Below are 13,138 nucleotides of genomic sequence, written 5' to 3'. Positions count from 1 at the left end.
TGAAAAATAATTAAAAAAAACAAAAACAAAGCAAAACTCCATTACTCTCTGGTAATGGAACATGAGTGTTTTCATTCTGCAAGCGGCAAATGCGATGAAAATGTAACAAAATGGGAATGTTGTACTGAAAGTAGGAGAAGGCGGGGAATGAGAACAACCTACCGTACAGCCGGAAGTTTCAAATCGGCACAGCTGGAGGTTTGTTACAATGGTAATAATAATTCTGTATTTATATAACGCACACAGATTATGCTGCGCAAAACTTGCCAAATCAGTCCCTGTCCCCATGGGGCTCACAATCTAATCATCCTACCAGTATGTTTTGGAGTATGGGAGGAAACCGGAGGACCCAGAGGAAACCCACACAAAGACGGAGAGAACATATGCCGATGTTGACCCTAGGACTTGAACCCAGGACCCCAGCGCTGCAAGGCTGTAATGCTACCCACTGAGCCACCGTGCTGTTACAGTTAAGAGTCTGCCATGAGCTAAATTCTTACATAAACTAGTAATAGTCAGTGTAATCGTATTGAGATCTTGCAGTTGCCTCGGTTGTAACGATTTATCACATTCTGGCTAAAGGTTGTTGTGTCGTAATGCGCAGGTTCCTCTGTTTCAAGGGGCTTTCTCAGTCATGAAAATTTGCAGGTTGCAACACGACCGCGTTCCCTTCCATAACAGAAGACTGTGATATTGGGTCATTGTATAGCTGTATATGTGATGTGCAGAGATGTAGCAGTGCTGAGATTGTTCCCTGACTATTTCATATATACAGGCAGTCCCCGGGTTACGTACAAGATAGGGTCCGGAGGTTTGTTCTTAAGTTGAATTTGTATGTAAGTCGAAACTGTATGTTTTATAATTGTAGATCCAGACAAAAAAATTTTTGGCCCCAGTGACAATTGGAGTTTAAACATTTTTTGCTGTAATGGGACCAAGGATTATCCATAAAGCTTCATTACAGACACCTTACAGCTGATCATTGCAGTCTGGGACTATAGTAACATCCAGAGAGGTCACCAGAGGTCAGAGGGGTCTGTATGTAACTATAGGTTGTCTGTAAGTCGGGTGTCCTTAAGTAGGGGACCGCCTGTAGTTGAGAAGACTGAAGTTGAACCTGTGATCCAGACCAATCCCCAACCGTGCGATACCTCTGCATACAGGCACAGCCCCCCTATATATGTGGCCCTTAGTTATTGCTTCTAGTAGGGCCAATACCTTGACTATTAAGTAGTTCAAAAATGGGAAAATCTTAAGAAATGCACAACAGATTAAAAAACAAAAAAAAAATATGTGACAAATATTTCTTAAAAATTTGACCCTATATTTTCAACCCCTGGGGATGAGGTGGATAGAATGTAATTTTTTATGTATAAATTTCCTTCAGCGTAACCCAGGAACAACAACATGCACGTATGAGTAGTTTTCTGTTCTCTTTGGGGGCTGGTGTAATGTGAGTCCCCGCCACTCACATATCAGGGGCTGGTGTAATGTGGGTCCCCGCCACTCACATATCAGGGGCTGGTGTAATGTGACTCCCCACCTCTCACACATCAGGGGCTGGTGTAATGTGGGTCCCCGCCTCTCACACATCGGGGGCTGGTGTAATGTGTGTCCCCGCCTCTCACACATCGGGGGCTGGTGTAATGTGGGTCCCCGCCTCTCACACATCGGGGGCTGGTGTAATGTGTGTCCCGGCCTCTCACACATCGGGGGCTGGTGTAATGCGAGTCCCGGCCTCTCACACATCGGGGGCTGGTGTAATGTGAGTCCCTGCCTCTCACACATCGGGGGCTGGTGTAATGTGAGTCCCTGCCTCTCACACATCGGGGGCTGGTGTAATGTGAGTCCCCGCCTCTCACACATCGGGGGCTGGTGTAATGTGAGTCCCCGCCACTCACATATCAGGGGCTGGTGTAATGTGGGTCCCCGCCTCTCACACATCGGGGGCTGGTGTAATGTGGGTCCCCGCCTCTCACACATCGGGGGCTGGTGTAATGTGGGTCCTCGCCTCTCACACATCGGGGGCTGGTGTAATGTGAGTCCCCTCCTCTCACACATCGGGGGCTGGTGTAATGTGAGTCCCTGCCTCTCACACATTGGGGGCTGGTGTAATGTGGGTCCTCGCCTCTCACACATCGGGGGCTGGTGTAATGTGAGTCCCCGCCTCTCACACATCGGGGGCTGGTGTAATGTGAGTCCCCGCCTCTCACACATCGGGGGCTGGTGTAATGTGAGTCCCCGCCTCTCACACATCGGGGGCTGGTGTAATGTGAGTCCCCGCCTCTCACACATCAGGGGATGGTGTAATGTGTATCCCCGCCTCTCACACATCAGGGGCTGGTGTAATGTGAATCCCCTCCTCTCACACATTGGGGGCTGGTGTAATGTATGTCCCCGCCTCTCACACATCGGGGGCTGGTGTAATGTGAGTCCCCGCCTCTCACACATCGGGGGATGGTGTAATGTGAGTCCCCGCCTCTCCCACATCGGGGGCTGGTGTAATGTGAGTCCCTGTCTCTCACACATCAGGGGCTGGTGTAATGTGAGTCCCGGCCTCTCACACATCGGGGGCTGGTGTAATGTGAGTCCCTGTCTCTCACACATCAGGGGCTGGTGTAATGTGAGTCCCTGCCTCTCACACATCGGGGGACTGGTGTAATGTGAGTCCCTGTCTCTCACACATCGGGGGCTGGTGTAATGTGAGTCCCTGTCTCTCACACATCGGGGGCGGGTGTAATGTGAATCCCCTCCTCTCACACATCAGGGGCTGGTGTAATGTGAGTCCCCGCCTCTCACACATCGGGGGCTGGTGTAATGTGAGTCCCCGCCTCTCACACATCGGGGGCTGGTGTAATTTGAGTCCCCGTCTTTCACACATCGGGGGCTGGTGTAATGTGAGTCACCGCCTCTCACACATTGGGGGATGGTGTAATGCGAGTCCCCGCCTCTCACACATCGGGGGATGGTGTGATGCGAGTCCCCGCCTCTCACACATCGGGCGCTGGTGTAATGTGAGTCGCGGGCACCGTATTTAATAGAAATGGGCACAGTAAACAAGAGGTGGCACAGTATTAATGAGGGGGACATAGTGTATAAAAAAGGGGGATACAGTATATATTTAATAGAAGGGGGGACACTTTATCTCTAACATTGATAACAGTATATTTAATAGAGAGACTACAGTATATATGTGTATAGAGATCCTGGTGTTTCTGTATAAAGCTTGGTTCTAGTACTTTATTTATATGTTGTGCTCCATTCTGGTGCTGTATTTATGTAATTTGATATTTATCGAGCGGAGGGCAGGGGGGGGGGGGGGGTAGGGGGCTTGAGATTCGCCCTGTGCAGCATAGTACCTGAAAACTGCCCTAAATTGGGGGGTTCCCTTTGAAGACTTTTAAGTTGCCCCCACCCCATGGGGGATCATTGGATGGATTTTTGAGAAATATTTAACACAAATATTTATTGTTTTTGGATCTGATGTGTATTTTGTGAGAGATTTCCCCATCCCAGCCCTTCTTGTTCCGCCCTGTATTACCTCCAATGTGCTGACTATGCTACTGCTACAATGTATCCGACAAGGAATGACAAGGACGGCAGAGGGGGATATGGAGGGTACAAGACGCCTTCGTGTTCATAGAGCGGAGACTGATGGTAGCGATGGAGGGAGCGCTCTACGCAGATCTCATGTTCCAGGGTCACAGAGCTGAAAGACGAGCGACCCTGAGGATGGACGATAAGGAGAATGAAGGAAGGTAAGTGCACCCCCCCACACACTTTACTACATGGACATATTAATGGGGGGCCCATAGTACAGTGATGACCCCCCTAAGGCTACATCTCTACTGACTGTACTGGTTATGGCCAAGGAATAGAAGGCCAGAGCTACAGTGATCACTGACACCGAGTACAATACGATGAAGCAGATTAACATCTCTGTAATTACTGCTGTATCTGTCAGCTGCTTACAACATCATAGGGAAGGTGTAAAATAAGACTTTAATACCCCCAGATGACATATAGTCCACCTATTATTAAGACTCAATTTAAAGGAGACTAAGGAGGGTTTTTCTAAATAGACTCCGCCCATATATGCAGGCCACACCCCATAATAATGGTTCAAGTGCCTATTATTCCTGGAGCCACCCCTAGGGGGAGCTCATGTTATACATACAGGCAGTCCCCTACTTAAGGACACCCGACTTACAGATGACCCCTAGTTACAGACACACCTCTCTGCCCACTCTGACCTCTGATGAAGCTCTCTGGATGCTTTACTATAGTCCCAGGCTGCAATGATCAGCTGTAAGGTGTCTGTAATGAAGCTTTATTGATAATCCTTGGTCCCATTACAGCAAAAATTTGGAACTCCAATTGTAAATGGGGCAAAAGAAAAAAATGTGGCTAGAACTTCAATTATAAAATATACAGTTTCGACTTACATACAAATTCAACTTAAGAACAAACCTCCGGACCCTATCTTGTATGTAACCTGGGGACTGCCTGTATTCATTCAGATCTCATTAAAGTCGTATAAATTCGTCTACTGCCCCCTAGTGACAGCCAATTACACATAAAAAATCCCTAATCTACCAGTGCTGGAAGAACCCACTATTTCAGATGATTAATGACCCCCCAATTTGTAATCCAGTACCAGGGTCCCATCTACAAATCCCAAACATCCAAGTTTTTGTCAGATTCCCCCATCACTCTGTGCTAATATTCCTAATAGTGGACGGCCCCTCGGTGGGGCGTGAGCCAATATTACAGGTCTTGTCTTCTGATACGTCATAGGAGCTGCTCTTCTGACAAGAATTCGGGATGGTCCTTCCCTCGATGGCTCCTGATGGGATCACTGCTGCTGCTGGGCGTCCTCCTGGGACTCACCGCCGCTGTTCTGTCTTACTGTAAGGCTGCACTAGTGAGAGTCTACATGTCACATCACTACTACAATGTATAGAACACAATTCAGGTTCTGTGTGGATATTGAGTAAAGGAAGATTGAGTAAAATTGTAGCTTCTCCAAGTGCACTGGAGGTGTGTCCTCACACTGCTGTGCTCTGTGCTGGCAGTGTTAGATATTGTCCCTAGAGAAATGTGTAATCAGATATTTGTATTTGTGGTTACTAGCAGCAGCAGGAATTTGAAATAAGTATGATATTTCAGAATTTTTGCTTCTCAAAGTGTCCTCACACTGCTGTGCTCTCTGCTGGCAGTGTTAGATATTTTCCCTACAGAAATGTGTATTCAGATATTTGTGTGTGTGGTTAGTATCAGCAGCAAGAATTTGAAATATGGATTTTATTTCCGAATTTTAGCTTCTCCAAGTGTCCTTACACTGCTGTGCTCTGTGCTGGCAGAGTTAGGTATTGCCCCTGGAGAGATGTGTAATCCGACCGTTGTGTATGTTGTTAGTAGCAGCAGGACTGTGATATATGGATTTATATTCCAGTATAGTAACTGACAGTGTGTCCTCACACTGCTGTGCTCTTTGCAACCAGTGTTAGATATTGTCCCCGGAGACAGGTGTAACCAGACCTATGTGTATATTGTTAGTTGCTGCAGGAATGTGAAATATGGATTATTATTCCTGAATTTTAGCTTTTCCAAGTGCACTGGGGGTGTGTCCTCACACTGCTGTGCTCTTAGCTCTTCACTGCCCCTCCTTCTGCTCTGAGTAAAGTCTGTAATGCCCCAGTGTTACAGCAGAGAGGAGGGCCAGGGAGGAAGCTGAGAGCTGAGCAGTAAGAGCACAGCAGTGTGAGGACACCCCCAATGCTGGAATATAAATCCGTATTGCACAGTCCTGCAGCTACTGAATCCACATCTCTCCAGGGACAATATATACCACTGGCTGCAGTCTGTTTGGTCACACCTGCTGATGGTTTCCCAGTATCCTATACATGTATTACATTGCTATATATATATATTTATATCAGATTTGCAGGGGAGTTCCATTCTGCTCTACGCTCAGGAGGAGGTGGAGACTCTACGTACGAACAACAGCCATTGGCTGGAGGAGGTGGAAGTTGCGCAGGAATATGGATTATGGCTGCAAAACAATTTGTCCTCCCTACAAGAGGAACACCACTCGCTACATGACAAGATACTGCCCCTCCTGCTGTACAACCAGACCCTGGGCCTGAGACAGCTGCAGGTCCTAGAGCGACAGCGTCAGGACCTGCACAGGAACCTGAGTAAGGTTCAAGATGAATACAAGTCCTTAAAGGGGAAGAACATTCTCATCCCCTGGACCAGCGACCTGCTGATGGGCTGCGTGGCCACCGACCAGGAGTCAGGTATCATGGCCTGTAATTACCACTGTGACCACAAGGTGTCACTGTCATCCAATCCCATAAACTGTGATCCCAATGTCCGACCCTTTAAAGAGCCTTGAAATTTAACACATTTTTTTCTCCGTTTTTCATTTTCTCTATGTGCAGCCATGTTGTGCCCCTTTTGCCCCCCGGGGTGGAGGATCTTCGAGTTGTCCTGCTACCTACAGTCAGAAGACCCCCATAGCTGGGAGGAGAGTCTGTCCTGGTGCAGGATGAAGGGCGGGTACCTGGCAGTGGTCAATGATGAGGATGAGCAGGTAATAATATGCAGGGAGTCCCCCCATAATAGTGTCAGGGATATACCCCAATAACAGCTCCGGGCAGAGCCCCCCATTATAGTGCCCTATCACCACTGTAGGGTTGATCGTTCTGGGATGACCTGTCACACCATCAGCTCATCTACTGTATATCCTGCATCTCCCACCCAGAACTTCCTGGAGGATTTAGTGAAAAACATCACGTGGATCGGCCTCTCCGACCATCACAGAGAAGGAAACTGGCGCTGGGTGGATGGGACACCGTATGAGTCTACAATATGGTGAGGACCTGACATTACTGACCCTGTGCTGATCCTGAGTTACATCCTGTATTATACCCCAGAGCTGCACTCACTATTCTGCTGCTGGTGCAGTCACTGTGTACATACATGACATTACTTATCCTGTACTGATCCTGAGTTACATCCTGTATTATACTCCAGAGCTGCACTCACTATTCTGCTGCTGGTGCAGTCACTGTGTACATACATGACATTACTTATCCTGTACTGATCCTGAGTTACATCCTGTATTATACCCCAGAGCTGCACTCACTATTCTGCTGCTGGTGCAGTCACTGTGTACATACATGACATTACTTATCCCGTACTGATCCCCAGTTACATCCTGTATTATACCCCAGAGCTGCACTCACTATTCTGCTGCTGGTGCAGTCACTGTGTACATACATGACATGACTTATCCTGTACTGATCCTGAGTTACATCCTGTATTATACTCCAGAGCTGCACTCACTATTCTGCTGCTGGTGCAGTCACTGTGTACATACATGACATTACTTATCCTGTACTGATCCTGAGTTACATCCTGTATTATACTCCAGAGCTGCACTCACTATTCTGCTGCTGGTGCAGTCACTGTGTACATACATGACATTACTTATCCTGTACTGATCCTGAGTTACATCCTGTATTATACTCCAGAGCTGCACTCACTATTCTGCTGCTGGTGCAGTCACTGTGTACATACATGACATTACTTATCCTGTACTGATCCTGAGTTACATCCTGTATTATACTCCAGAGCTGCGCTCTCCAGCAGATGGCTCTAAAGGTTATTAATACTATCATCCTCTGGTGGCCAGAACTAACACATTTTGTATTCCCCTCCTCTTTTGTCTCCGTAGGTTCTGGAGCGCTGATCAGCCGGATAATGATGGAGATGAGGATTGTGTTACTTTGTCCTTTGCCTCTAGATGGAACGATGACAAGTGCGGCCAGAAATACAAAAGTCTGTGCGAACGCCGCGCTGATCGCATTACCGTGAAGGGGGACACGATCAGTAACTGACCCCCATCCCCTATACCAGACTGCTGCATTATAAAGGTGCTGACCCCCATGAAGCAAATCCCCCCTACACCCCCGATGGTGGAAAATGTCTGGAAATAAATAGATGAATAAATACCTAGAAGTGTAAAACATGTTTCTTCTTCTTACATTGAATTGTAGGAAACAGTCAGCATGGAGGCCGCGCTCATCCTGCTGGGCCATTGTGTCACGCTCAGGGGCGTGCACGTCTCCTGACCCCTGCCCTCCATTTATATAGATCACCAACACATACAGAGCCCAAAATCACAGACACCTCCCGAAGCCCCTCAACTAATACAGACCCCAGACCATTTATACAGAAACCTCCCGGACCCCTCAACTAATACAGACCCCAGACCATATATACAGAAACCTCCCAAAGCCCCTCAACTAATACAGACCCCAGACCATATATACAGAGTCCTCCCGGACCCCCTCAACTAATACAGACCCCAGACCATATATACAGAAACCTCCCAAAGCCCCTCAACTAATACAGACCCCAGACCATATATACAGAGTCCTCCCGGACCCCCTCAACTAATACAGACCCCAGACCATATATACAGAATCCTCCCGGACCCCTCAACTAATACAGACCCCAGACCATATATACAGAAACCTCCCAAAGCCCCTCAACTAATACAGACCCCAGACCATATATACAGAAACCTCCCAAAGCCCCTCAACTAATACAGACCCCAGACCATATATACAGAGTCCTCCTGGATCCCCTCAACTGATACAGACCCCAGACCATATATACAGAATCCTCCCAGACCCCCTCAACTAATACAGACCCCAGACCATATATACAGAAACCTCCCGAAGCCCCTCAACTAATACAGACCCCAGACCATATATACAGAAACCTCCCAAAGCCCCTCAACTAATACAGACCCCAGACCATATATACAGAGTCCTCCCGGACCCCCTCAACTAATACAGACCCCAGACCATATATACAGAATCCTCCCGGACCCCTCAACTAATACAGACCCCAGACCATATATACAGAAACCTCCCAAAGCCCCTCAACTAATACAGACCCCAGACCATATATACAGAGTCCTCCTGGATCCCCTCAACTGATACAGACCCCAGACCATATATACAGAATCCTCCCAGACCCCCTCAACTAATACAGACCCCAGACCATATATACAGAAACCTCCCAAAGCCCCTCAACTAATACAGACCCCAGACCATATATACAGAAACCTCCCGGACCCCTCAACTAATACAGACCCCAGACCATATATACAGAAACCTCCCGAAGCCCCTCAACTGATACAGACCCCAGACCATATATACAGAAACCTCCCGAAGCCCCTCAACTAATACAGACCCCAGACCATATATACAGAATCCTCCCGGACCCCTCAACTAATACAGACCCCAGACCATATATACAGAGTCCTCCTGGATCCCCTCAACTGATACAGACCCCAGACCCAGACCTGTGGATGTTGTATATCTGGACTTCTCAAAGGCATTTGACACCGTGCCACATAAAAGGTTGGTATATAAAATGAGACTGCTGGGAATAGGAGAAAATCTGTGTATCTGGGTAAGTAATTGGCTTAGTGATAGAAAACAGAGGGTGGTCATTAATGGCACATTCTCAGATTGGGTTGATGTTACCAGTGGAGGCCACAGGGGTCAGTATTGGGGACACTTCTTTTTAATATTTTTATTAATGACCTTGTAGTGGGTTTACACAGTCAAGTTTCAATATTTGCAGATGATACTAAGCTGTGTAAAGTAATAAATACTGAGGTCGATAGTTTAGCATTACAGAGGGATTTGTGGAAGCTTGAGGGATGGGCAGAGAAATGGTTGATGAGGTTTAATGTAGATAAATGTAAAGTTATGCACTTGGGCCATGGAAACAAAAAGTATAATTATGTTCTAAACGGTCAATTACTTAGTAAAACTGAAGCTGAAAAGGACTTGGGGGTATTGGTGGATGGTAAACTTAATTTTAGTGACCAGAGCCAGGCGGCTGCTGCTAAAGCAAATAAAATAATGGGATGTATCAAGAGAGGAATAGATTCTCATGATAAAGACATAGTTTTGCCCTTATACAAATCCCTGGTCAGACCACACATGGAATATTGTGTACAGTTTTGGGCACCAGTGTATAAAAAGGAGATAGTAGAACTGGAACGGGTGTAGAGGAGAGCAACCAGGATTATTAGGGGAATGGGGGGATTAGAATACACTGACAGATTACAAAATTTGGGATTATTCAGTTTAGAAAAAAGACGACTGAGGGGAGACCTCATTACAATGTACAAATACCTGAACGGACAGTACAAGGATCTCTCCAAAGATCTTTTTATACCTCGGCCTGTGACCAGGACAAGGGGGCATCCTCTACGCCTAGAGGAGAGGCGGTTCTACCATCACCATAGACAAAGGTTCTTTACTGTAAGAGCAGTGAGACTATGGACCTCTCTGCCGCAGGAGGTTGTTATGGCCGACTCTATGTACATGTTCAAGAGAGGCCTGGATGACTTTCTGGAGAGAAAAAATATCACGGGTTATGGGGATAAAACATTTATTTAATTCTTGAAGGTTGGACTTGATGGACTTGCGTCTCCTTCCAGCCTTATATACTATGATACTATGATATATACAGAAACCTCCCGAAGCCCCTCAACTAATACAGACCCCAGACCATATATACAGAAACCTCCCGGACCCCTCAACTAATACAGACCCCAGACCATATATACAGAAACCTCCCGAAGCCCCTCAACTGATACAGACCCCAGACCATATATACAGAGTCCTCCTGGATCCCCTCAACTGATACAGACCCCAGACCATATATACAGAATCCTCCCAGACCCCCTCAACTAATACAGACCCCAGACCATATATACAGAATCCTCCCGAAGCCCCTCAACTAATACAGACCCCAGACCATATATACAGAGTCCTCCCGGACCCCTCAACTAATACAGACCCCAGACCATATATACAGAAACCTCCCGGACCCCTCAACTAATACAGACCCCAGACCATATATACAGAAACCTCCCGAAGCCCCTCAACTAATACAGACCCCAGACCATATATACAGAAACCTCCCGAAGCCCCTCAACTGATACAGACCCCAGACCATATATACAGAAACCTCTCGAAGCCCCTCAACTAATACAGACCCCAGACCATATATACAGAAACCTCCCGGACCCCTCAACTAATACAGACCCCAGACCATATATACAGAAACCTCCCGAAGCCCCTCAACTGATACAGACCCCAGACCATATATACAGAGTCTGCCTGGATCCCCTCAACTGATACAGACCCCAGACCATATATACAGAATCCTCCCAGACCCCCTCAACTAATACAGACCATATATACAGAAACCTCCCGGACCCCTCAACTAATACAGACCCCAGACCATATATACAGAAACCTCCCGAAGCCCCTCAACTAATACAGACCCCAGACCATATATACAGAAACCTCCCAAAGCCCCTCAACTAATACAGACCCCAGACCATATATACAGAAACCTCCCGAAGCCCCTCAACTAATACAGACCCCAGACCATATATACAGAAACCTCCCGAAGCCCCTCAACTAATACAGACCCCAGACCATATATACAGAAACCTCCCGGACCCCTCAACTAATACAGACCCCAGACCATATATACAGAAACCTCCCGGACCCCTCAACTAATTCAGACCCCAGACCATATATACAGAAACCTCCCGGACCCCTCAACTAATACAGACCCCAGACCATATATACAGAAACCTCCCGAAGCCCCTCAACTGATACAGACCCCAGACCATATATACAGAATCCTCCCAGACCCCCTCAACTAATACAGACCCCAGACCATATATACAGAAACCTCCCGGACCCCTCAACTAATACAGACCCCAGACCATATATACAGAAACCTCCCGGACCCCTCAACTAATACAGACCCCAGACCATATATACAGAAACTTCCCAGACCGCCTCAACTAATACAGACCCCAGACCATATATACAGAAACCTCCCGAAGCCCCTCAACTAATACAGACCCCAGACCATATATACAGAAACTTCCCAGACCCCCTCAACTGATACAGACCCCAGACCATATATACAGAAACCTCCCGGACCCCTCAACTAATACAGACCCCAGACCATATATACAGAAACCTCCCAAAGCCCCTCAACTAATACAGACCCCAGACCATATATACAGAAACCTCCCAAAGCCCCTCAACTAATACAGACCCCAGACCATATATACAGAATCCTCCCGGACCCCTCAACTAATACAGACCCCAGACCATATATACAGAGTCCTCCTGGATCCCCTCAACTAATACAGACCCCAGACCATATATACAGAAACCTCCCGAAGCCCCTCAACTAATACAGACCCCAGACCATATATACAGAAACCTCCCAAAGCCCCTCAACTAATACAGACCCCAGACCATATATACAGAAACCTCCCGAAGTCCCTCAACTAATACAGACCCCAGACCATATATACAGAATCCTCCCGGACCCCTCAACTAATACAGACCCCAGACCATATATACAGAAACTTCCCAGACCCCCTCAACTAATACAGACCCCAGACCATATATACAGAGTCCTCCCGGACCCCTCAACTAATACAGACCCCAGACCATACATACAGAATCCTCCGGGCCCCTCAACTAATACAGACCCCAGACCATATATACAGAATCCTCCCGGACCCCTCAACTAATACAGACCCCAGACCATATATACAGAATCCTCCCGGACCCCTCAACTAATACAGACCCCAGACCATACATACAGAAACCTCCCGGGCTAGACCGAATAAATCACAGCTGCTCCCTCTAGTGGTGGCAGAGCAGTGCGGTGCCCCGCCCACCGGGGGGAGGGGCGGTATAACCATCACGTGATCTGCCTCTATAAGGGGACGCTGCGCCTACTGATGACAGTCAGGTGCACACTCTAGTTCTCACTATTTTCAGGATCTCTGCTTCCTGTCAGTGAGTGGTGGTCGCTTTCCTGTTTATTGCCGGGGAATGAAAATCTGTTCAAAACAAATACAACTTACAGCCACAGCTGAGAATTCGCCACAATTCTATCTGGTTTATAGTGTAACAAAATATTAGCACGTAACAGATTTCTGCAGGTGATGCGTTTTCCGGATGCAGCAGTAACGAAGCTTCAGCTGTAAGAAGTA

The 13,138-nt window shown here is 47.3% G+C and overlaps 1 protein-coding gene across 1 annotated transcript; it reads left to right on the top strand.

The window, feature by feature from the left end:
* The first annotated feature begins 3,582 nt into the window (after positions 1 to 3,582).
* Positions 3,583 to 8,036, top strand: LOC140106211 (uncharacterized). Its single transcript, XM_072130498.1, has 6 exons — positions 3,583 to 3,758; positions 4,798 to 4,910; positions 5,943 to 6,302; positions 6,447 to 6,598; positions 6,770 to 6,879; positions 7,745 to 8,036. Exons 1-6 carry the CDS (start codon positions 3,655 to 3,657, stop codon positions 7,905 to 7,907), a joined length of 1,002 nt encoding a protein of 333 aa, XP_071986599.1. The 5' UTR covers positions 3,583 to 3,654; the 3' UTR covers positions 7,908 to 8,036.
* Positions 8,037 to 13,138: the final 5,102 nt, after the last annotated feature.

The sequence above is a fragment of the Engystomops pustulosus genome, chromosome 11 (genome assembly GCF_040894005.1).
Source record: "Engystomops pustulosus chromosome 11, aEngPut4.maternal, whole genome shotgun sequence".
Lineage (NCBI taxonomy): Eukaryota > Metazoa > Chordata > Amphibia > Anura > Leptodactylidae > Engystomops > Engystomops pustulosus.
The sequence above is the reverse complement of the archived record's forward strand: the minus strand, read 5'-3'. Positions and strand labels throughout refer to the sequence as shown.